Below are 21,755 nucleotides of genomic sequence, written 5' to 3'. Positions count from 1 at the left end.
TTCCCACTATTAAGGGAACATATTATATTTTTCCACTGAGTTTTTACCTATTTTCGGCCTTGAGAAGCAAAGGCAGAAAAACAGGAAAATGCTACCTTCTTTTAAAGCAACCTGTGCTTGTGAGAGATTACGAGTAATAAAACTCTTGCCCAGGCAGAATAGAATGGAGCATTACAGTGTAAACAGTTTCAACACTAATAGCCATTTCTCCTTAACAACCAATCATAAACAATTTGTGCAATGTTATCTCTGCCCCACTAACCATAAACATGTGTTGCTAAAAATCAAAAGCGATGTCACCTTTATTAATTTAGAAGATTCCTTGTTCTAGGTGAAAAAAGAATATGAGCGGGAAAAATACGATCTAATCCATGAATGGAATCCAAAGTATCATTTGAGAATCTCTTTATTTTGTGTATAAACACTCTCTATGGAAACTTTTGTTTATATCCAGCAAGCCAAGGCTTGCCACCAATACTCAAAAACTACTTATTAGTTTTGTGGTTTCTTCAAACTACATAATGAAGTATGAACGCTAGGAATATTTTGGTCCAGCTCAAACCACTCTACATGGCACCCTTCAGACATGGAGAGACAGCATCTTCAAAAAGACATCAGATTCATTATGTAACTCACAGTTACTTGTATGTTTTCACATTACCCACTGTTTACACATTAATGTGCATCTGTCCATTTCCCTTAAGACCTTTGCTTATTAGTAGGGCCATTGGGGGATGTGAGCCTCCCACCAACAGTATGGTGTGCCTTGTCAATTGCAAAAAAAAATTGATGGTATGTTCTGAAAATTTTAGTGTCTTGTCCATGTGAAAAAGGTTGAAAATTTCTGCCTTAGAGCTTCACACATGGATTTCAGAACCTGGACAGAGCATGCCTGCATCGCTTTTCCTTGCTGGGTAACTAGTACCATTGAGATTTGACTCCATTAATAACCAAACAGTTGTTCTTTCTTTACATTTCAGGAGCAATTATGACTGAAAACCTTTTCCTACTGGTGAAAGCAATAAGCACACTTTTAAAGACTATTGTTATCAGTCTTTTTTTCTTGTTACAGAAATATACATTACACAAAACAATGGAAAACTGAGATATGAGACACCAAAGATAAACAAGTGATTAAAATACTTGCAAGATATATTTTCCTTGATGAGATTAACAAGAATCTGCATTCACTTCAATGAACCATGAACTATACTCTTTTTTTTTTTATTTCAACCATGACCAAATGCTGTAGTCCCTATACTTTTTACATAGAAGAGGGAACCTGGAAGATGAAGATCTCTCACCTTGCAGTACAGAAATATAACAAAGTGCATTTGTTAGAATTCACTTTTTGACACAATTAAAACTGCAAGAATCTATTGTACTTGGTTATCACCTAGCTCCTATATCATATTATGACAGGAGAAGGAGCCATAGCTTTGCTGAAGTTTTATCCAGATCTGTTTTCCTCACACATAGGTTTTCTTTGTGTTTGAAAAACATATGTACATGTCAGGGATGAGTGGGATTGTGCCTTCTAGCTCCCTACATGCATTCAGTGCATAACAGTCAAAAGAGCCTACATGCAGTGGAACCTGGTTTTTGCTTGCTCTCTCTCTCACTGTGTTCATTTAGTAAGCATTTAGTAAGTCTGCACAGTTTTTCTGAAGTGACCAAATGGCAGCAGTAGTTTCTTTTTGTCCACGGGTACCCAATCCATGCATTAAACATAATGCAAAATGTACTCACTACCACCAAGCAGATATTGATAAATCTATGCAACATTTTCCAGCACAGGACATAGTCTATGAAAAAGTAAAAAAGGAAAGATCTATAAAAAAAGAAGGATCTGAAGGCACAAAGTGCAGCTTGACTCTTGAAGCTAAGCACAACTAGCCATGCAAACTGCCTAGATACCTGAGAAGTTGCGCTAAGTTCTTCATAGGGAACTTCTTATAATGTGCAGTAAATGTATAATAAATTTGAAGTGATACTATACAGGCAAGCATGGAGGCAAATTAAAGAAACAACAGTATTGAAATTTTGCTGAAAAAGTCCTATAGTATTTTAAAGACCAATTTTATTATGACATGAGATTTTATAGACCAAGAACATAAGAAGAACCCTGGCTGGATCAGGCCAAAGGCCCATTTAGTCCAACTTCCTATGTCTCACAGTTGGCCCACCAGATGCCTCAGGGAGCACACAAGGTAACAAGATACCTGCATGCTGTTGCCACTCCCTTGCATCTGGCATTCTGAGATAGCTTACTTCTAAACCAAAAGGCTGCATCAAGGTTTGTAACCTGTGATGGAATTTTCCTCCATAAATCTGTCCAGTCAGTTGCGGACCTGCCATTAGGTCCGATGGGGCAAATGCCCCAGGCACAAGCTGCTAGGACCCTGCGGAAGCCTCCCTGAGGCTCCTGACAGGGTCAGAAACTGTGCTTTCGGTTTTCCGGAAGCACAGTTCAAAGTGTCAGGGAATAGGCTGACAGAGAGGCTTCCCCAACTCAGGCTAAGGTTGTGTGAAGCTCAGTGAGCCTCAGGTGAGTAGGGGGGGCAGATTTTTGCACGGGGGGGAACAGCCTGCGGGGGCGCCACCCCGAACCTTTGCCCCAGGCGCAGGATGGGGAGGTCCACCACTGTGTCCAATCCCCTTTTAAAGGCATCAGGGTCAGACACTATCACCACACACCATCACCACACTGCAAGGAGTTCCACAAATTACATGCTGGGTAAAGAAATATTTTCTTTTGTCTTTTCAAACTCTTTTGACACTCAATTTTAGTGGCTGTCCCCTGGTTCTGGTGTTGTGTGAGAGGGAAAAAGAACATCCCTCCATCCACCTCCAGCATAATTTTATACGTCTCGATCATGCACCCTTTTCCCTACATTGAAGAGCCCCAAATGCTTTAGCCTTTCCTCCTAAGAGAGGTGCCACAGCCCAGTAAACATTTTGATCGCTCTCTTCTGCACCTTAGGCTACTGTAGGGTAATTATGATTATGTAGCTGAAACATATGATTATGTTTAGCTGAAGTGGAGCATGATCACTCCACTTTCACTTGTGAAACTTTGGGGAGCCCTGCAGACAGCCGCGCAGGGCTCCCTGCACTCCCAGGAGGCTGCAGGAGGCTCGGGTATGTGCACCCAAGCCTCTGCACATACCCAAGTGGGTATGCACCTGAGTGGCGCGATCCTGGGGATCATGCCGCTGCCTCCTCCCTGCCCCCGCCCCTTAAGCGGAAACAGGCCAGGCTCCATAGGCTGGAGCGTCTCAATGCCCCAGTCTGAAAAGCCCTGGTCTAATGTCATGAAGGCAAGCAGCAAAGAAAACCTTGGATCCAAAATAGTTAGGTATGGGCAACTTATCAATTTGAGCATGAGGAACGATATAAATATATTATTTCTAATAGGCAGGAGTTATTTCTAATTAAAGGAACACGCTTCAAGAATATCAAACTCATGAGTTAAAAAGAATCTTTCATTAGGCAGAACTGTGAAGACACATACAATACAAATTTATTCTTGCTTTCAAGGAAAACATAATCATTCCAATTTACATAACTTCATATCTACCTGGCAACAGCTCTTACCTTAACAACAAGAAAAATCTTGTAATCTTCTTTTGGAAAGTTGTTGTTTTCTTCTAGATTTTTATTGCAGGGAAATTTGATGGTAATTGGAAAAGTCTGGGAAGCGCTCTGGGTCTTCTTTAGATCTAAATCAGTCAAACGGAGTACTTTACTTTCAAATGCCGTCCACTCCACACTTTCATTAACCTGTCTAGGGCTCAGCAGTGGCATCTGCTTGGGTTGCTGGTCTTCTGGAGCATCTTGATGAGAAAAGTCCATATTTTCTCCCCCATCATACTCATACTGAGAGGAAAGAGAGTCAGTACAGCTATTTTCTGGGCTCTCATGACAACCCACGTACATGCTGTCTAGCACGTCTTGTCTGGTAGAAGAAGAGAATACCAGGTCTTCATTGATTTGATCGTACACTTGTTCACTTTCCTCCAAATCTGAATTTTCACAGAGCCTAACATTCTCTATATTTTCATATACACTAGTGAACTCCCTGTTTTCCATGCTGAACTGCCGATTCAGAGTCCTGTTTCTCTGGTCTCTGGGGATTGGAATGCAGATGGCAATGGTGACAGATCAACACTGTGGTGTGCTTTAGGAATGCACCATTACAAGGACAGGTCTCCAACAATCATTTACAGAGAGCTTTAAATCAGCAAAGTGTACTTTCAGTGAAGATTGGCTCCTTTTTAACCCTTGCACTGTTCAAAGTACCTATGCATGTTCTAACTCAAATAGGAGTCACTGCCTGCCTTTCTGTTTCTCTTTAAAAAAGATCCAGCTTAGATCAGAGTGAAAATTCACTGGTACATACAGTTAATAATACAGCTACTTAGTTTAGTAACTCCTAATGTTACACTTGTGAAATGGATGTCCCACTCTGTCTCATCGCATTATACAGCAGAGCATAGGACTAATACAACTAATTAACCAACAGAAATGCATCCACATCAGTATTTTCATACAACCATGTACCAAAAAGTACGCAGACCTTAATTTTAACTTTTCATGCTAAACCAATACCAATCACACATGTGATTTATTACCAGCTGCAAAACTTTTCAATTTTGTCATTTGATAGAAGCCAATTTTCATTTTTCAGAAAGCCAATGAAGAATACAGCCAACTACATTCACACATGCCACAAAAGTATGTACTTGGAAGCAAAATTTAAAGTAAATTAAAAGCCAACAAAAAAAATTGACACAGACATAATTTTATGTGATTTCTTACTAACATTATTATAGTCTTTGGGAGTTTGGATTATATGTACTGCTTTTCATAACTAGAATAAACCAGAATTATGATAAGGAGAGGGAGAATCTTCAATATATCAACTACGACAACTATGGGAATATGCAGATCACACATACATAACTAAAGTTGCAATCCTATACACACTTACCCAACAGTAAGCCCTGTATTTTCAAGGACTCACAATCTAGAAGACATAAATACAGATGTCTCTAGTGCTAACCACAAATTTCTAGTGCTGATCATAAGAAGTAACATAATTGCCCAAGTGGCAGTTCCTACTGGTATTGAAATAAGGGCCAAATGAGCATATAAATGAACACACCGGAGGCATGTAAACTAAATTCATCTCCTTTTATTTAATACATTTTCACCCTGTCTTTCCTCCACTGCCATGGGTGATGCTTTTTCCTTTAAAACAGTTGCATGAACAGAATGTCCAGTTAGAACCAGGGTATACAGAAAGAGGGAGGCTCATTCTCCCCCCTCATGCTGTTCTTTCCTTGAAAATTGACCAGCTGAAGCAACAAATTGCTCCCAAAGTAAAATTGCTGTTTTATGTTTTGGACAGGAGGTCTGGTCTAGAGGGTAGAGCCTCCGTCTGCCTGAAGATAACATCCACAAAGTCGCCAGTTCGAGCTCACCGGCACCGTGCGACCTTGAAGCAGCTGACAAGCTGAAGCCGAGCTATTCCACCTGCTCTGAGTGTGGGAGGATGGAGGCCAGAATGTGAAGCCAGATCAGAATGAAACATCTGAATGTTGTGGTTCTTGAAAGACAGAACCTTTTTTCAATTGTAAAAATCCCTATGGGGATTTAAATAAGCCTGCCTATGTAAACCGCCTTGAATAAAGTCTTGAATAAAGACCAAGAAAGGCGGTATATAAATACCTGTTATTAATTATTAATTATTATTATTATTATAAGCAAATTACTACTTCTACAGGATGATTGAGGCAGGGGAAAGCACATGTAGGAGAATGAGGGCCGAATCCTATCCAATTTTCCAGTGCTGGTGCAGCCGTGCCAGTGGGGCAAACACTACATACTGTGGTGAAGAGGCAATCACAAAGGCCTCCTCAAGGTATGGATGTTGGAGTTGATGCAACTCTGTCTGCTGCCCAGAGGGGGTCAAGCTATGGCCCAGTGACTCTGATCTTTCTACCTGTTCACTCTGTGATCCTTGTGGGGTGTGGCCCTAACCCTTTATCCTCCCCTTCTCCTCTGAGCACTTCCTCTTGTCCTCTGACCACTGACCTGTTAAGATGTGCATGCCAGGGCTCTGATGCCCAGGACATCTTGAGCACAAGGCATGCAGGGCGAGGCAGCTCCAAGGCCTTGCTATCTCTAAGTAATAGCTGAACCTCTGATCCTAATCAGATGCTGTAGATATACACTCAATGGAACTGTAAGTAAATAACTTCTTTTTTGCATCTTTAACAAGCCATTGCCTTTTTTATTGATTAGCAGTCAGCCGGGTGAGGGAGGTTCCCTGGGGTGATACCCAAAGAGGGGGTCTGCTGCTTAAGCTACTCTTCTTCCCCCCAAAGAGGAAACTATTTTTAATTTCCTCCAACAATGGGAACATGTGTTCCCTTACCTCAGGGCTGCATTGCCATTGCACCAGAGCTGGAAAGTTGGATAGGATTGGGCCCTGAGTCTCCCTGCCCGTTCTAATTCTAACCTAGATTGCCACCTTGCACAGTAGTTTTAAATTAATAACAATAACAATGGTATTTCTATACCGCCTTTCTGGTCATCAGATTACTTCTCTGACTTTATTCAAGGCGGTTCACATAGGCAGGCTATCTCTAAACCCCAGGGGGGATTTTTACAATAACAGAAAGGTTCTATCTTTCAAGAACCGAACAACATTTCAGATGGATCTTTCACGGTCTGGTATCACTTCTGGACCCGTTGCCTCCCATGCTGACAAGTAGCTCCTTCATCTCTCACTTGAAGGGCAGCCAAGATGCTTCTTTGTTCACACCAAAGAGCAGGTGGAATAACTCAGCTCAGCTTGTCAGCTGCTTCAAGGTCTTGCCATTCACGGAGCTACTGGTGGCCTCGAACTGGTGACCTTCAGATGTTATCTTCAGGCTAACAGAGACTCTACCCTCTAGAGCAGACCTCCTGCCCCCTTGTAAAAAAGAGCACCCTTGTAGTTTGGTTATAAGATAGACATATTTGTTTTAAAGGTGGCAGAAATGGATGCTCCCATGAGACATGAGAAGAGGCCAGACAGGATCCAGTGAGGTGATGCCTTGTTTGTTAAGAAGATTTATTTCTTTATTTAAATTTATTTCTTCCTTTATTTAATTCAGGCTGCAAATTCTATACACACTTACCTGGGAGTAAGGCCTATTAAACTCAATGAGACTTACTTTTGAGTAGACAGGCACAGGATTGTACTATCAGTTTTCAAATTACTTGTCTAGCATCTGTTTTATCTGACAAAATCTGGGTGAAGGAACTTACTGTCAGTATCTGGGAAACTAGGAGGAAAGCTGGTCTGATTTATGGAAGAAACTAGTCCACACATTATATCTGAGCATTTCATGCCTCGGGGCTGTAATTTATTAGAGCTGTCCAAAAATGGCTGCTTTGCCAGGCAGAGCTTTTGTGTCCTGAGGAGTTTCTTTAGAAGAGTTGGTCCTGCTGGTAGCTAAAAGGAAGATACTCCTTGTATGAGATGCTTGTACAGGTTGTGCCTTGTCATCCACTGTGGTTCCATTCCAGAACCCCTAGTGAATAAAAAAAAAATAAGTGGATACCAAATCAGTGGAAAAATAGCTTTAAAGACCCACGTCCAGGTATTTTGCCCCTCTGTTGTTGCTCCAAAATGTGTATAGAAACTATACTGCATTCAGTCACTAGATGGGGTGAATAATGGAATGAAATTATTCCATTCCATTTCATTGGAATGGAATGAAATTACAATTTCATTGTAAGGAATTACATACGGAATGTATGGAATGAATGGAATGAAATTACATACAATTACAAGGAATGAAATTACAAGGAATGAAATTACAATTATTTAACAGTGCAAAGGTAGGAAACTGGATTATGGTGCTTTTTTACCTTGTTACAAGGCACATAAAGGTGGACCTCCATATTAGTGGCAAGTCAAATCGGTGGATACCGAGGTCCTACTTGCCAGGAATTAGTCTGGGAGCAATACTCTTTGCAGTCAATTCTAGCTTTCTCCTCTATGGTGCACATAGCAGATATAGGGCTGCATCTTTCCTCATGCAGGTAACATAAATTGTCAGGCTGACAATCTGGCTGAATCTGAATCTGTCTGAAAAACACTGAATCTGGCTGCTAGGGAGACCAGAAAAAAGTTCGGAGCTGCAGTGCTTTGTAAAAACCCTGAAGCAGGAAGAACTGAAACAGGTTGGAGGGTGTCCAATGAAAAGGATCAAGCACAAAACTATTGGCATTGCCTTCCCTCCAAGGTAAGGAGGAGTGACCCACTTTTGGATAATATCCACTACTGAAGGAGAAAGTAATTTTTAATGCACTAGGTAAACTGATAATTGTGTAATAAATATTTTTCAGCATTGAATTTTTTTTAGGGTTTCAGATTTTCCCTTCAGTTCCCAAGGGTTGACAGTTCTGAACAATATCAATACTAGACCTAGAATATTCCATATTCCTTCCATTCAGTCAACACATTTCATATATGGGGAACTTGCTCAAGAAGCATATCTTTTAGAATAATTTTCTAGAAGTCAATGACAGATTATAATTTTTCAAATGGGGTTGAATAAGCATCAAAGCATCAAATAAAAAGAGGCATGTGGTAAATGTACCTGAGCTCTGGGAGGCACAGATTTGTCTGCAGTGAACTTGACCATCAGTGTCAGCAACCCTGCAATAGCTTTTCTTCAAAAGAGTCTTCATCTTCCTGATCATTGTACAGGTCCAGCCTTTTTTATACACAGATTTGACTCAACACGAATGACCCTTGCAAATGAGAAGAAATGTGCTGATCCCTGGAGAAGGGGGAAAATGCACCCCTTTAAAATCAGTTTAAAAAACTGAACAGTCCTTTAACAATAGCCTCCTTAATGAGAGGGGGGGCAGCTGGCTGACAATCCATCAATCCTTCTCTCCCCAGCAGACCCCTCCCTTCCCCCTGAGCACATGAAAGAAAGGTGATCACTTTGCATTGGTGAAGGGAGGGGCTCGATGAAGCTTTCTAAGTGCTTGGAGGATGACTGGTTGATGGATTGTCTTCTTAATGACTCTTATCTTACTTCATAAAGGTCAGCAAGGCTGTTCTTAAATCATGGAGTAAAGAAACTTTGCTACAGTGCGTTTTTTGCCATCCACGTGAGTGCTTGGAACAGAACCCATGCGAATAATGAGGCTCAACCTGGACTCTTTTTAATATATTAAATTTAGAATCCTTCTTCTTTCTCCCCTCCTCCCCCCCCTACTGAATCTTCTCAGGGTTTCATCATGAGGAGGGGAAGAAGAAAGAAAAGTCAGCAAAGTGATGAACCATCATCACCAACCTCACCTGTCTCTTTAAGCTTGGACTGTGCCCTTTCCCATCACAGCAGCAAAGAAAAACCAACTACCCTGTGAGGAGAAGAAGAAAGGCAATATTTTTGTAACATATAGAAAAAAATACTGTAAGCCACTTTGGAATATAAATCAATTATAATCCTGTAGAGCAGCCATTTCCAACCACTGTGCTGTGGCACACTGGTGTGCCATGAGTGGTCCACAGGTGTGCCACAAGAATTTGGGGGAAGATCATTTATTAGTAGGGTCAATGGGGATGTGAGCCCTCCACTGGCAGCATGGTGTGCCTTGTCTATTGTCAAAAACCTGATGGTGTGCCTTGACAATTTTGATGCCTTGTCAGTGTGCCAAGAGATGAGAAAGATTGAAAATCGCTGCTGTAGAGGGAGAAGGGCAGGATACTGATTTCTTAATGAATTCGTTGAGTTTATCTGTCTGATGTCAGCCCAGTCAGAAACTGGCCAAGGGCTCACATCACCCCAGAACCCTCAAAAACGGGGCAGTGACAGTGCTTCACATGCCACCAGAACAGGGGGCACCACGGGGAGGGGCCATTACACGGTTTAGCCCTAGAACCCCAGCAATGTGGTGCTGGCAGGGGTGTCATCTGACAATTTAGCCTCTACTTATCCTAGACGCCACATAATTTATGAACAAGTCAAAGACCATCAGAGTCAATGGAGAAGCCCCACTGCATTCTTTTCTGTTACAATTATGCCATCAATTTCCTGCATTCAAACGAGTTAAAGGGCCATTACAATAAGACTTCCCCCCCCCCTTAGGTTACAACCCATACACACTTTCTAGGGAGGAAGACCCTCTGACTATAAGGGGAGCGCCTTCAGAGGAGAAAGGCACAGGAGGGGCTCTCAGGCTGCCCTGCCAGCCTCCCTGTCCTGGGAGGAAGCTCCACTGACTATAAGGGGACCGACTTCTGAGGAGAAAGGCACAGGAGGGGGCTCTCAGTTCCCAGCCTCTTCCCGCAGGTTCTGCCCGTCGTCTTCTCCCTCCACCCGGTTCCTTCCTGCAGGCCTGTCTCGCTCTGTTGCGCCAGGTCCTCCAGGCGGTTCTCCACTTGCACGCACCCCCCCCCACCTGTTCAGAGCTTTCACAACCCACCCCCCCCCGCCTGTCAACAATACCACCCAGGGGGCCAATCGGAATCCAGGGCGAGGACAACCTGGCGAATCAGAGCACGGTTCTGGCCACTCCGCCCGCCCCCCCGCGGTCAGGTCAGGCTGCGGTCGAGTCCTCGCCGTTTGTGGCGGTTGAAACCCTGTCGCGAGGGCAGCGGCGCGCGAGTGCGCATGCGCGCATGCGCGCGGCGGCAACGGCTCTCTGGAAATAGCGGCTGCATCACCTGCCCTTCCTGTGTTGACCGCCCGGGTGAAGAGGGGATGGCAGGTGAGTCCTTAGGCTGTCCTCGCGGGCGCTCCCAGGCCGGGTCGAGGCGGGCATTGAACTCGCGCCTCAGGCTGGCCCGGAGAGGCGGCGGCTGGGCGAGGCCGGAGAGAGGCGGTTATCGTGTCCAGCGGCTGCCAGCTCCGCCCTGCCTCGTCGCACGCAGCATCCCACACCAGCGGCAGGCCAGGTGCTCCCTGGCCTACTCCTCAGGGGGCGCGACCCGCCTTGAGTGCACCTGCCCCGAGTTCCTTCGGAGCATCTGCTCAGGCGGGCGCCGCTCCAGGCGAGGCTGAGACCCCGCGCTGCAGGTGCGGTGCTGTCTCGGGGGTGGGGGTGCATGAGCACCATCAGCTCCAGAGCCCTGCTCAGCCAGGTGGGTGGACCTGGCTTCTGGCTGAGCCTGGGCCTCTGTGGCTGAGGTCTGCTGGGCAGGTAGACCTGCACTCCCATCTGGGCTTGGAGTCCACCTGCTGGGTAGACCTGGGCTCCCATTCTGACTGCCCCCCTGGCAGTGACGTCAGTGCGGGAGGCCAGCATGTCACCCCCCCCCCCCAAATGATGGATCACCTCCCATGCAGTGGGTAGGGTAACTCTAGTCTTGGCCCAATCCTATCCAACTTTCCAGTGCCAGCGCAACCATGCCAATGGGGCGCACACTGCACCCTGTGGTGGGGGAGACAGTCACAGAGGCCACCTCAAGGGAAGGGAACATTTGTCCCTTTACTTTGGGGCTGCATTGCAGATGCACCTGGGCTGGAATGTTGGATAGGATTGGGCTCACCCTTGGGTGCTGGGCATATCTTCTATCTTTTGATAGAACCAGTGTCGTTGCTGGAGGGGGGGTGGAGCACTCAGGCTCAAAGAGAGGTGGGCAAGCAGCCCCTCCCATATGGCTCCATTTTGCCCCCCCAATGGCTCCAAAGGGAGGGGCCGCTTGCCCACCTCTCTTCCAGCCTGAGTGCTCCGCCCCCCCTCCAGCAACGCCACCAGATAGAACACAGATATTTCAACATGCTTTGTTTCATTGCACTCTGTGTGAAATCACACAATTGATATATATTATTAATGTTTATATATATTTTATAAATCATCGTTTGTAGGAAAAATACTATCATGCTTTGTTTATATGTAACATGATGCTATTTTCCCCACAAACTATGATTATAGTGATTTTGGTCACTTGTGGTATCACCCCCCAGGACCCACGGGGATCCACTTTTTAAAATGACAATCTGTCCAGGACCCACCAGAAGTGATGTCATGGGTGGAAGTGACATCATGAAGCAAATTAAAATGAATAATTATAAATAAATTAAATAAAACAAATAAATAACAGGCAGCCAGCCCTGTTCCACAAAATGAATTTTCTGGGTAGCTAGCCTGCAATAACAACCCTCCCCCCAAATCAGTAAGATTTTCAGCCCTGTTTAAACCAGATCACTGTCAGGATACACCTGGCTTTGCAAGTTAAAAAAAAAAAAATTAACCCTGTGAGCCCAAGCCTCTGTTTATGTGTGGGGGCTGCCTTCTGGAGCATTTGTTGTGCTCCAGTTTGATCAGATCAGGACCATTTTGGTGGCCTCACATTCCCCTTTGCCTGGCCTGACCAGAGCTGTTTGATTACTCAGGACTAAACACTTAGTTTCACTTTCCATAGGGCTCAATACATTTGTCTGCTTGGAGGTAGGGACTTCCTTCTCAGGTGTTTTTGGGGGGCTGCATTCATTGGATTGGGACCATTCTGGTGTCCTTGGGTTCCTCTCAGCCTACTTTTTCCAGTCGACTAAAGCAGGTTTGCCTACTTGCGAATAAATGCGCAATAGACCTCAGTTTCTCTTTCTGTAGGGCTCCGTGCATTTTTGTTTTCCAGTTTTTGGGCCATAACTTTTGATAGAATAGAGGTATTTTGCCCTGGTTTTTTCATTGTATTCTGCTGTCAATTTTGCATCCAACAATATATAGCATGATGGTATTATTCCTAAAAACTGTAATTTTCACCATGTCACCCCCCCCCGTAAGCATCACTGCCCCCCCACTGCACAAGCGAACTGCACCCCCCTAGCAACACCACTGCCCTCTGGAGCCACCTCTTCCAGGCCAGTAGACCTGGGTTCCTGGTTGAACAGGTCTCCATGGTCAAGATTTGCTGGGCAGCCAGACTTGGAGCCCAATCTAGCTGCAGGGTAGACCTGGCTCCCATTTCTACTGTGCCCTCTGGAGTGCCTCTTCCACAGAGGTAGACCTGGGCTCCAGGTTAAACTGGCCTCTGCAGCTGAGGTTTGCTGGGCAGGTAGACCTAGGCTGCTGCCCAGATTTGGAGCCCAGATCTACCTGTGAGGTAGACTTATTCCACCTCTTCCAGGGGGGTAGACCTGGGCTTTCAGCTGTGCTTGGGCTGCTCCCCATCCTGGCAGGCACCCTCCCCACTGGTGTGACAATTTGGGGGGGACCATGCACCCATGGCCCATCCCTTGGATCCACCTTCCTGGCTCTGTATTCACAATCACTAACTTGTGACTACGGATTCTCCCCCTCCCCCAACTTGTGCTGTGGTGGTACCAAGTTTTGCATACAAGGCATCAGTAGGGGTGTTGAGTGGTGAGGGATGCAACCCTTGGTATGCTCCTATGAAGTATGTAAAACTTTTAGGACACAGTTGTATCAAAGGAGGGGAAATTTGGACAGTAGGCACAGCTGGTTAGAGGGGAACCATGTGGAGTTTTAGAACAAGTTTTGTTTTCTAATTAGAGCAATGGTTCCCAAACTCTGTATCTGGAACCCACAAGTGGGTTGGGGCATGAAACTGACAGGACAGATTATGTGTATCAAGGGTTAAACAAGCTGCTACTTGGGTGGAGCACTGCTATTCAAACACTGTTATAGCCACATCCCTTGACATTTATAAATCAGGCAGCAGGGCTTGCAAGAGACACACTAGCAAAAAACTACTGGAAAAGATTCTCTGCTGGACAGTTATGGTCCTCCTACGGAATATAAGAGGAGTGGTACTTTAAAAGGTGCCTCTTTGCCTGATTAGTAAGGGTCTAGAATTTGTATATCTGCAAAAACTAATTTAGTTTATACTAATGGAACTACAGTGGCTAATTTGGAATTCTTAAAGGTAACTGTATAGTTGCTGTAAAGGCCTTCTCCCCATCTGTAATGACCTAGTGAGCAGGTTTCACAACTGTTAAAATGGCAGAATTTGGAAACAGTCTGTTGGTCATAAGAAAAAGGAAATCAGGTTGTACTATAATGGGTCAGAGATGTATACAGTATTGAATTGATGAACCAGTTATGAGCCTGAGAGTATATACTTCCACAATTCTGAAAATGATGTACGTTAACTACTGTATACATTATAGGCAAGTCTAACTTGTGTCAACAGCAAAATGTTAAACAAAATATAGTTTCTATTAACATTTTTTTAAAAAGAGAGATTGTCCCAATGAGAAGTCTCAAAGCAATAGAAATTATTGAAATAGTAACTTATACTAGAAATTTTAAAATGGGTAACTAAGATTCAAGTGAATCTTAGTTATTGAAATTCTATCTCTAGTGTTATGAATTCAGACCCAAAACTGTTGCTGTATTTACTGATGAAAACAGGGAAGTAAAATCTGATTAGTAGATAGTTTGCAATTAAACTGAAAGAACTGTTTAAAATAAGGAAGAAACTGTCATAAATAACATGAAGTAGTAAACTGGTGACTATCTTTAAATCATAGTGCTTTTTCTTCTACTTGTCTTTCTTTCAGCACCAAATTATGCAGTCATGCCATTGGCCATTAGATTGAGTCTCTGCCCACAATTATTTTTCCAACATGTGCACGTTACATGTGTTTTTAAGGAACGCTGCTAGTAACAATAGTGAGTAGAAAGTTATGCAACCTTACAGTCATTGCTTTAAACAGGATTAAAAACTCAACAAGTGGAAACTGTTGAGATAAGTAGATAATTTGGGCTTATCTAACATGACAAAGCAGTTTAGAAAGCTTCATTAAGAGTACAAATTCATCTTTTTTCTTCTAGGTATATCCTTTGGTTCCTTGTTAACTTTGAAATCGTATCCACAATGAATTTAATGCTAATTTTCCTCCTTGGTGGAATAATTATTTGCTCTGCTGGTAACTCTTTTGAGTCAGTAACCAGATTACTCCTGGTATCTTTTGATGGCTTCAGGGCTGATTATCTGAAGAAATATGAACTTCCACATCTTCAGAATTTTATTAAGGATGGTGTGTTAGTAGAACATGTTACCAATGCTTTCATCACAAAAACTTTCCCAAATCATTATAGTATAGTTACAGGACTGTATGAAGAAAGCCATGGCATTGTAGCAAATGCAATGTTTGATGCTACTACAAAGAAAAAATTTTCACCATTAAATTATACAGATCCTTTCTGGTGGAATGAGGCCATTCCTATTTGGTTGACAAATCAGTTGCAGGGAAACAAAACAAGTGCTGCTGCAATGTGGCCTGGTACCGATGTAAAAATTCACAAAACTACCCCTCACTTTTTTATGAAATACAATTCTTCGGTAACCTTCAATGAAAGAGTGGAAAGCATCATTAAATGGCTGACTAGTTCTAATCAATCAGTCACCTTTGCTATGCTTTATTGGGAAGAGCCTGATGCAAGTGGACACAAGTATGGACCTGAAGATATGAAAAACATGTCGAAAGTGTTGGAGAAAGTGGATCAGCTCATTGGCCTTCTTGTTGAGAGACTCAAGTCCTCAAAATTGTGGGAGGAAATTAATGTTATAATTACAAGTGATCATGGCATGGCACAATGTTCGCAGGACAGAGTGATTAATCTGGATAAGTGCATTGGCCGTGATAGCTACACACTGATAGACAAGAGTCCAGTTGCTGCAATACTGCCCAAAAGTAAGTATATTTTTAGTTGCATGAAAACTTAAGATTTTACAATTAGAGTTCTTACAGTGCAATACTTGAAATGTCTACTCAGAAATCTTATTGAGTTCAATAGGACTTACTCCCAGGTATATATAGCATTACAGCTATTACAGGTTATAATATTATAAAGACTTAATGCTTTAACATGTTGCTTTTTGGTAAAGCAACATGTTGCTTGTTGGACACGGAAATCAAATCTTAAAAGTTTATGTGTTTTTCCTTAAAGCAACTGCTGGGAGATTCCAATTTGGATGAGCAGCACTGGTGGATAAACCTGGCTAGCCACCATAGCTTGGCTATGAAGGGAACTGCAGTTTCAGGGTGTGATGTAATGTTGCAGTAAAAGCAAAAACAATGGAGCATTCTAGTCACATATCTCCTGTGTCATGTCTGTTTTTGCCTTTACAATGGGCAGCACAATCTTATCTCTTCCCTCCCCCCCCCAAGCCTGCACAAGCTGTGTAAAGCATGTTTGGCTACTAGGGAGCAGCCTGGGCCCGCACATGGACATGCAGTGCCCCAGTGGTGCTGGGACAGGGTGAGTTTGTGCTGGCCTGGGCAGTCTGGCACAGGGAGTGGGTGAGGGTGGAGGGAGGGGCATTTCAAGATAGGGGGAGGAACGGAAGAGGCGTTTCAAGGTGGGGGAGGATTGGGCCAAGGAGGGGGGTGGAACCAGCTGTGGTGATGCAGGTCAGATCCCAACCTCTGTCCTGGCCCAAGCAGCATTATTTAGGCCTGTAAAATGTGTGTACAGATCGGAATAGCCCCATAGGGCTGCCTGTGGTGCTGTACGGGGAAAGGGGACTAAAATCCCCTTACTCCAAGTTGTGCCCCAGGCCCACCAAACGTGCACTGGATTCAGAGCAGGCCAGTTGGCCTGCCTGTTCCAGTGCAGGTTAGGATTGCACCCTAAGTCAAGTATATTTTATTGATGACATTATTAATGCTAGAAACTTCTGAAATATAACTAAATGCTAAAACGTGGATTTCATTGTAGAGTTTAGACCGGGGTAGCCAATTAACAGTATGCCATGTGCCACTTTTTATGTCGAGAATCTTGAACATGCCTTTCACCTTAACAATGCTTTTATCTATTACATTAGCTAAATAGAGATTCCAAGTTCAAGGGCAGTGTATCACCAAGTAACAGAAGATACAGAGCAAGAAACACGGGGCTGCTGTTGTCTACTTAGGGTTTTACAAAGACACTTGGCTGACTGCTGATTATGCCAGAAAGGTGGTCTGCATGGATCTTTAGTTTGGCCTAGCAGGACTTGTTCTGAGATCCATATAAGGCATGTTCATTCTGCACAGCCAGCCCCCCTCTGCTTTCTCACCTTCTTGCCCTCGAAAGATGATCTTCATCTGAGTTTTCTTTGCAGATGATTTCCCCAAAGATGGTATCTCTTCCCAGCTGGGTCACCTGGGCTTTGCTGATCTCATCAGTCATCTTTGTGCTGCCCCACTCAACCCCCACTGCCTTCTGTAGCCCATCCCTCTTCTCTTCAGTGCTCCACCAATTTGGCCTTCTCGGGTAAAGAGAGTGACCTGCCCAACAGCAGAATGCAACTCACTAGCATCTGCCGTATTGGCTTCCTCTCTTATTGATCATTCTTTTTCTTGCCTTTCTCCCTATTTTCCAAATCAAATCAAGCAGAGTAGGCATGGCTGTCCTGAGTGCACCCATTGCAGCGTTAGAAACTTGGGAACAAACTGCGTAAGAAGTAGCAACAAAATTGTGGTGCTTTCTTATTGTTTAAATATTTCTCAAAAATATATGGTGACTATATACATAACTTTAGAATGTGTCAGTTTGCCACTAATGGCATGCATGCCATAGATTGGTCACCCCTATTTTAGACCTTATTGATGAGGTTGAAATATGGCTAAAAGATGAGATGGAACTTGCAACTCTTAAGTATCTTGCAGGAGACTATACTTTCAAGATTCAAAATGTCAAATGCTTGGGTTTGTCTTAAGAAAAGATATTAATGAAATATTAATGAAACTTCCTTGTTTTACACTCACTCTCTGGTTTATCTTCAGATGAAACATATGTATATACCTTGGTGAAAAACTGCAGTAGTCATATGAAGGCCTATCTTAAAGAAGATATTCCAGATAGATACCATTACCATCACAATAAGCGCATTCAACCCATAATTTTGGTTGCAGATGAAGGTTGGACAATTGTGCAAAATGAAACTCTTTCGAAATGTAAGTGGTTTGGGCTTGTATGTTGTTAGGCTGAATTGAGAAAATAGCCCTTTCATGTGGAAGGGATATGTAGTTATGCAGAAGAGTCACCACCAGAATACTAGAGTTATATCTCTTGTGAACACTAAGTGCTTTTAAATATCTGCTGCCATGAAAGCTGAGTGTCTTGGGATTTTCTACTGCCTGGTCGACTCTGATAGCTTATAACCATAAAAGTACTAGTCTGGCTTTGACATTGTGGCTTAGGCTAATATGAACAATGCCAAAGTCACTTTTTTGACTTTCTAAATTTAGTGAGTCAGATTAACTGTTCAAAAAGGTGCTGAAGTCAGCCAACCATCATAATACCATAGTAGAGCAAGCCAGAGATCACGCCAAAGTTCAATAAAGGAGGGTGGAAAACTTTCCCTTGTAAGAGCCAAGCTCAGTCCTTTCTGAATATTAAGTCTGGCTTCTAATTGATCACTTATAAACCTTATGTTGCTACTCAAAGACTTAGCTATCCTTAAATATTGAATAGTACCTGTAATTTGGGGGTGGGGGGCAATAATCTGGTGTTTCAGAGCTGTGAGACTTGAAAAATAGTCCTAAGAGGATATAGTTTTATATTTTACAGGATTGACTGGGGTGAGGGGGAGAAGAACTGGTCATGTAACTTAAGTTGCATATTAACTCTGAATTACTTTCTTCCAGTAGGAGACCATGGCTTTGATAATGCTCTTTCAAGTATGCATCCATTCTTGGCCGCTCATGGGCCTGCTTTTCGCAAAGGCTACAGGCAGGAGACAATCAATATTGTTGATATTTATCCAATGATGTGTCACATCCTAGGTTTGACACCCCAGCCCAACAACGGGACCTTGAGCAATGTCAAGTGTTTGTTAGTTGACCAGTGGTGCATAAATGTCCCTGAAGCCATTGGAATCGTTATTGGAGTCTTTATGGTGTTAACTACTCTGACATGCCTTATAATAATCATGAAGAATAGAGCACCTTCTCTGCGTCCATTTTCACGGCTTCAACTTCAGGAAGATGATGACGATCCCTTAATTGGATAACATGTATTGACTTTTGCTTAAAAACTTAACATGACAGCTAAATTTATACTGGATAACATCTTATGATGCTGCAGCCTAAGTTTCAATTTTCTCTGAAAAAGAAATTCTGAATAGAACCTGTTCCTATATGTAGTGTATTTTCTATCAAGCTTTCACTTAAGAAGCTAGAAATTTAAATACTTGCAAATGCTGCTGCTTTCATTATGGAGATGTTGGCTCCTGATCTTGGGTGGAAAAAAAATCCTGAGGTTCTTTAGAACATGAAAGTTGACTTTACTTCATGTTTGGTCCACTGCTTCAAAGGGACTCTCGGAGCAGCTGTTACAAGGATAAAGTTATCTAAATAAAGGCTACTAATGTCAGGACTCTGCAGTTCTAACCTTTATCACTGTATACCATATCATTTATCACAAACTGGAAATGCAGTTTAACTTGCCTTGTGGGAAACCTTTCTACAGAAATGTAAACAGCAGTAGGTATAACCTTCAAACAGAACTAAGTACAAAAGAAAAACAATTGGTCCACTCCATTACTTCAAAGTGGTGCACTTTTTAAAAGCTACTTTCTGACTGCTTTCTTCAAGGCTGATTCCTTCTTTCTGAAGGCCAATTTTAAACATTACCAGCTGTGATTGCTGTCATGATGCCTTTTTCCTGAGCCAGTGGTTCCTGCATGGAGTGCAGCACTTTAAAAGCCCATGTGTGTATAAAGGTTCTACATAGAGCATTGCATGCTAATGCTGCATTACACTGGGAGCAACTCAGGTTAGTGTTCAAAGACTTCAGGTATTCTACTAGATAAAGATTATTGCAGCTGTGTGTCATATAAGAAAAGGAAGGGCAACCATGCTGAAAGATGTTCATCTTAAATGAGCTGTCACTAATTTGTGTGCTTTATCTTTTTAAAAAGCACACAATTACTCATATGCTAATTCAAAATTTTAAAAAGTTCATACCTTTTTTAAGAAGAGAAACTAAAATAGCACTTTAAGGAAAAGGGGGGATTTGGAAGTAGGTGGGAAACTGCACTGTAGACCAAATCCATGTTCTGCTTCTAATGTGTACATTTATAGAACTTCTACCTTATCAAAAATTCCTATCAAGACAACACCAAAAAGTTTCTCAGGAAATTGACATTCTTCATATCAGTCTTTCCTCTTAGTTCAAGGCTAACAGAAGTATCAAAACAGGAAAATGATTCTTAATGCAAACAGCAATCTGTGATGATTATTCACTAGCTTCTAGAACTGCCCACTTTACAAGCAGAATATAGCAATCAAGATACATAGCAAGTTTATAAAATTTAATTTTGTAAGGTGGTAGCATTCAATGTACAAATGGCCACATTTAATTTTTTGTCTTTTAAACTATGGCTACAACTTTGCTTGAATATATCTTGGTACTTTAGGAAGGCAGCTGTTTTTACACTATTAGTGTGAAAGAAGTCCTTGCACCTCACAACCTTGTTTACTTGTATGAGCTGGTTTTTAAAATCTGCAAGTAATAGTAGCAAAGTAACATGCTTTTGAAGTACTTCATGTAATATGCCATTTGTGCATGGGGGTTTTTCAAGACCACCTTTCACTGGCAAATAGCCCCCTGGGCTCCCATGAGAGAAGGAAATGTCATCTGCTTTCCCTTCCATCATAGTACTTCTAATATCTCTGTGGGGCAAGGGATGTTATTCAAAATAGATTTGAAATCTCTCAGTACTATAGATATGCTGTGTCTCTATTGCTGTTCTATGTAAGAATCAGCCAAAATCAGCTTTAGTAGCAGTAAAAGATTAAACATTTAGGGAAGTTAAGTAGAACTATTTCTCCTAAGAAATGCCTCTAAATGTTTGGTTTCTTATACCCACAGTATAAACTGAAAGATAGCATAGAAATCACAAGCTCAAGGCTTTTGCCATAAGAAAAGCAGCCTTTAAAATTAAAAGCTCATAGGAAGTACATGCAGTTTTTCTTTACTTAGAATACCTGTGCTACTATAGCTTATTTTCAAAGGCTATGGCTATATTGTCTCCAAACAGTTAACTGTCAATTGGAAATAGTTAAGCAAAGCTAAAGAACTTTTATAATATCTTAGTAGGTAATGGATTTCAGAACCACACATCAAATATAGGTGACTGTTAAAATACTGAGATGTTCCCTAATTCTTATGGATACATGACCAAGAAGAACAAAGAATAATTAAAGTTTTCTATCAATTTGTTTACGGGACAGTGCCTTAAATGGATGAATGTATTTATGGCGTGTGTTTCAATGGAAAAGTTATCTAAGATTAAACATTTGTTAGATTTGCAGTGGCTATGCTGTTTGCTTTACAATAAAAGAATCAGTGTAGGGATACTCCTTTATTATTTTTAGACCATAAGAATGGACAGCCTTGAGTTTCTTTCCTTACTGGAATGTTGAATTCTACCACCTTGGTTCCACATGCAAAATAGTCATACTTTCTTATAAAATACCTATGCCTAAGGGACTAGAGCAGGGGTGCTCACACTTTTTTGGCTCGAGAGCTACTTTGAAACCCAGCAAGGCCCGGAGATCTACCAGAGTTTTTTTTACAATGTTCGCGCCATCATAACATATAACATTTATGTGTACAATGTATGTTGGTGTACCTTGAGCCCCACTGAGTATAACAGGACTTACTCCTGAGTAGACATGCCTAGGATTAGGCTGTGAGGCTGCAATCCTAGCCACACTTACCTGGGAGTAAGCCCCATTGAGTATAATGGGCCTTACTCCTGGCATTTCCTCCCGGAG

General features: G+C 42.4%; 1 protein-coding gene and 1 long non-coding RNA gene across 3 annotated transcripts; one reads left to right on the top strand and one right to left on the bottom strand.

The window, feature by feature from the left end:
- Positions 1-3,499: 3,499 nt before the first annotated feature.
- LOC136659284 (uncharacterized) lies at positions 3,500-10,466 on the bottom strand. Of its 2 annotated transcripts, none has more exons than XR_010794836.1 (4): positions 10,182-10,466; positions 9,374-9,435; positions 8,661-8,843; positions 3,500-7,586 (listed from the first exon to the last, which is right to left on the bottom strand). It is a non-coding gene; the product is annotated as an uncharacterized lncRNA (long non-coding RNA). The 2 variants fall into 2 exon arrangements; XR_010794837.1 differs by having other exon boundaries at positions 10,299-10,466.
- Positions 10,467-10,639: 173 nt separating this feature from the next.
- On the top strand, positions 10,640-21,333 carry ENPP4 (ectonucleotide pyrophosphatase/phosphodiesterase 4). Its single transcript, XM_066636140.1, has 4 exons — positions 10,640-10,785; positions 14,818-15,680; positions 17,757-17,927; positions 18,621-21,333. Exons 2-4 carry the CDS (start codon positions 14,861-14,863, stop codon positions 18,983-18,985), a joined length of 1,356 nt encoding a protein of 451 aa, XP_066492237.1. The 5' UTR covers positions 10,640-10,785; positions 14,818-14,860; the 3' UTR covers positions 18,986-21,333.
- The last annotated feature ends 422 nt before the right edge of the window (positions 21,334-21,755 follow it).

This window comes from Tiliqua scincoides, chromosome 1, assembly GCF_035046505.1.
Source record: "Tiliqua scincoides isolate rTilSci1 chromosome 1, rTilSci1.hap2, whole genome shotgun sequence".
Classification (NCBI taxonomy): domain Eukaryota; kingdom Metazoa; phylum Chordata; class Lepidosauria; order Squamata; family Scincidae; genus Tiliqua; species Tiliqua scincoides.
This window is presented reverse-complemented; position numbering and strand designations above follow the sequence as displayed.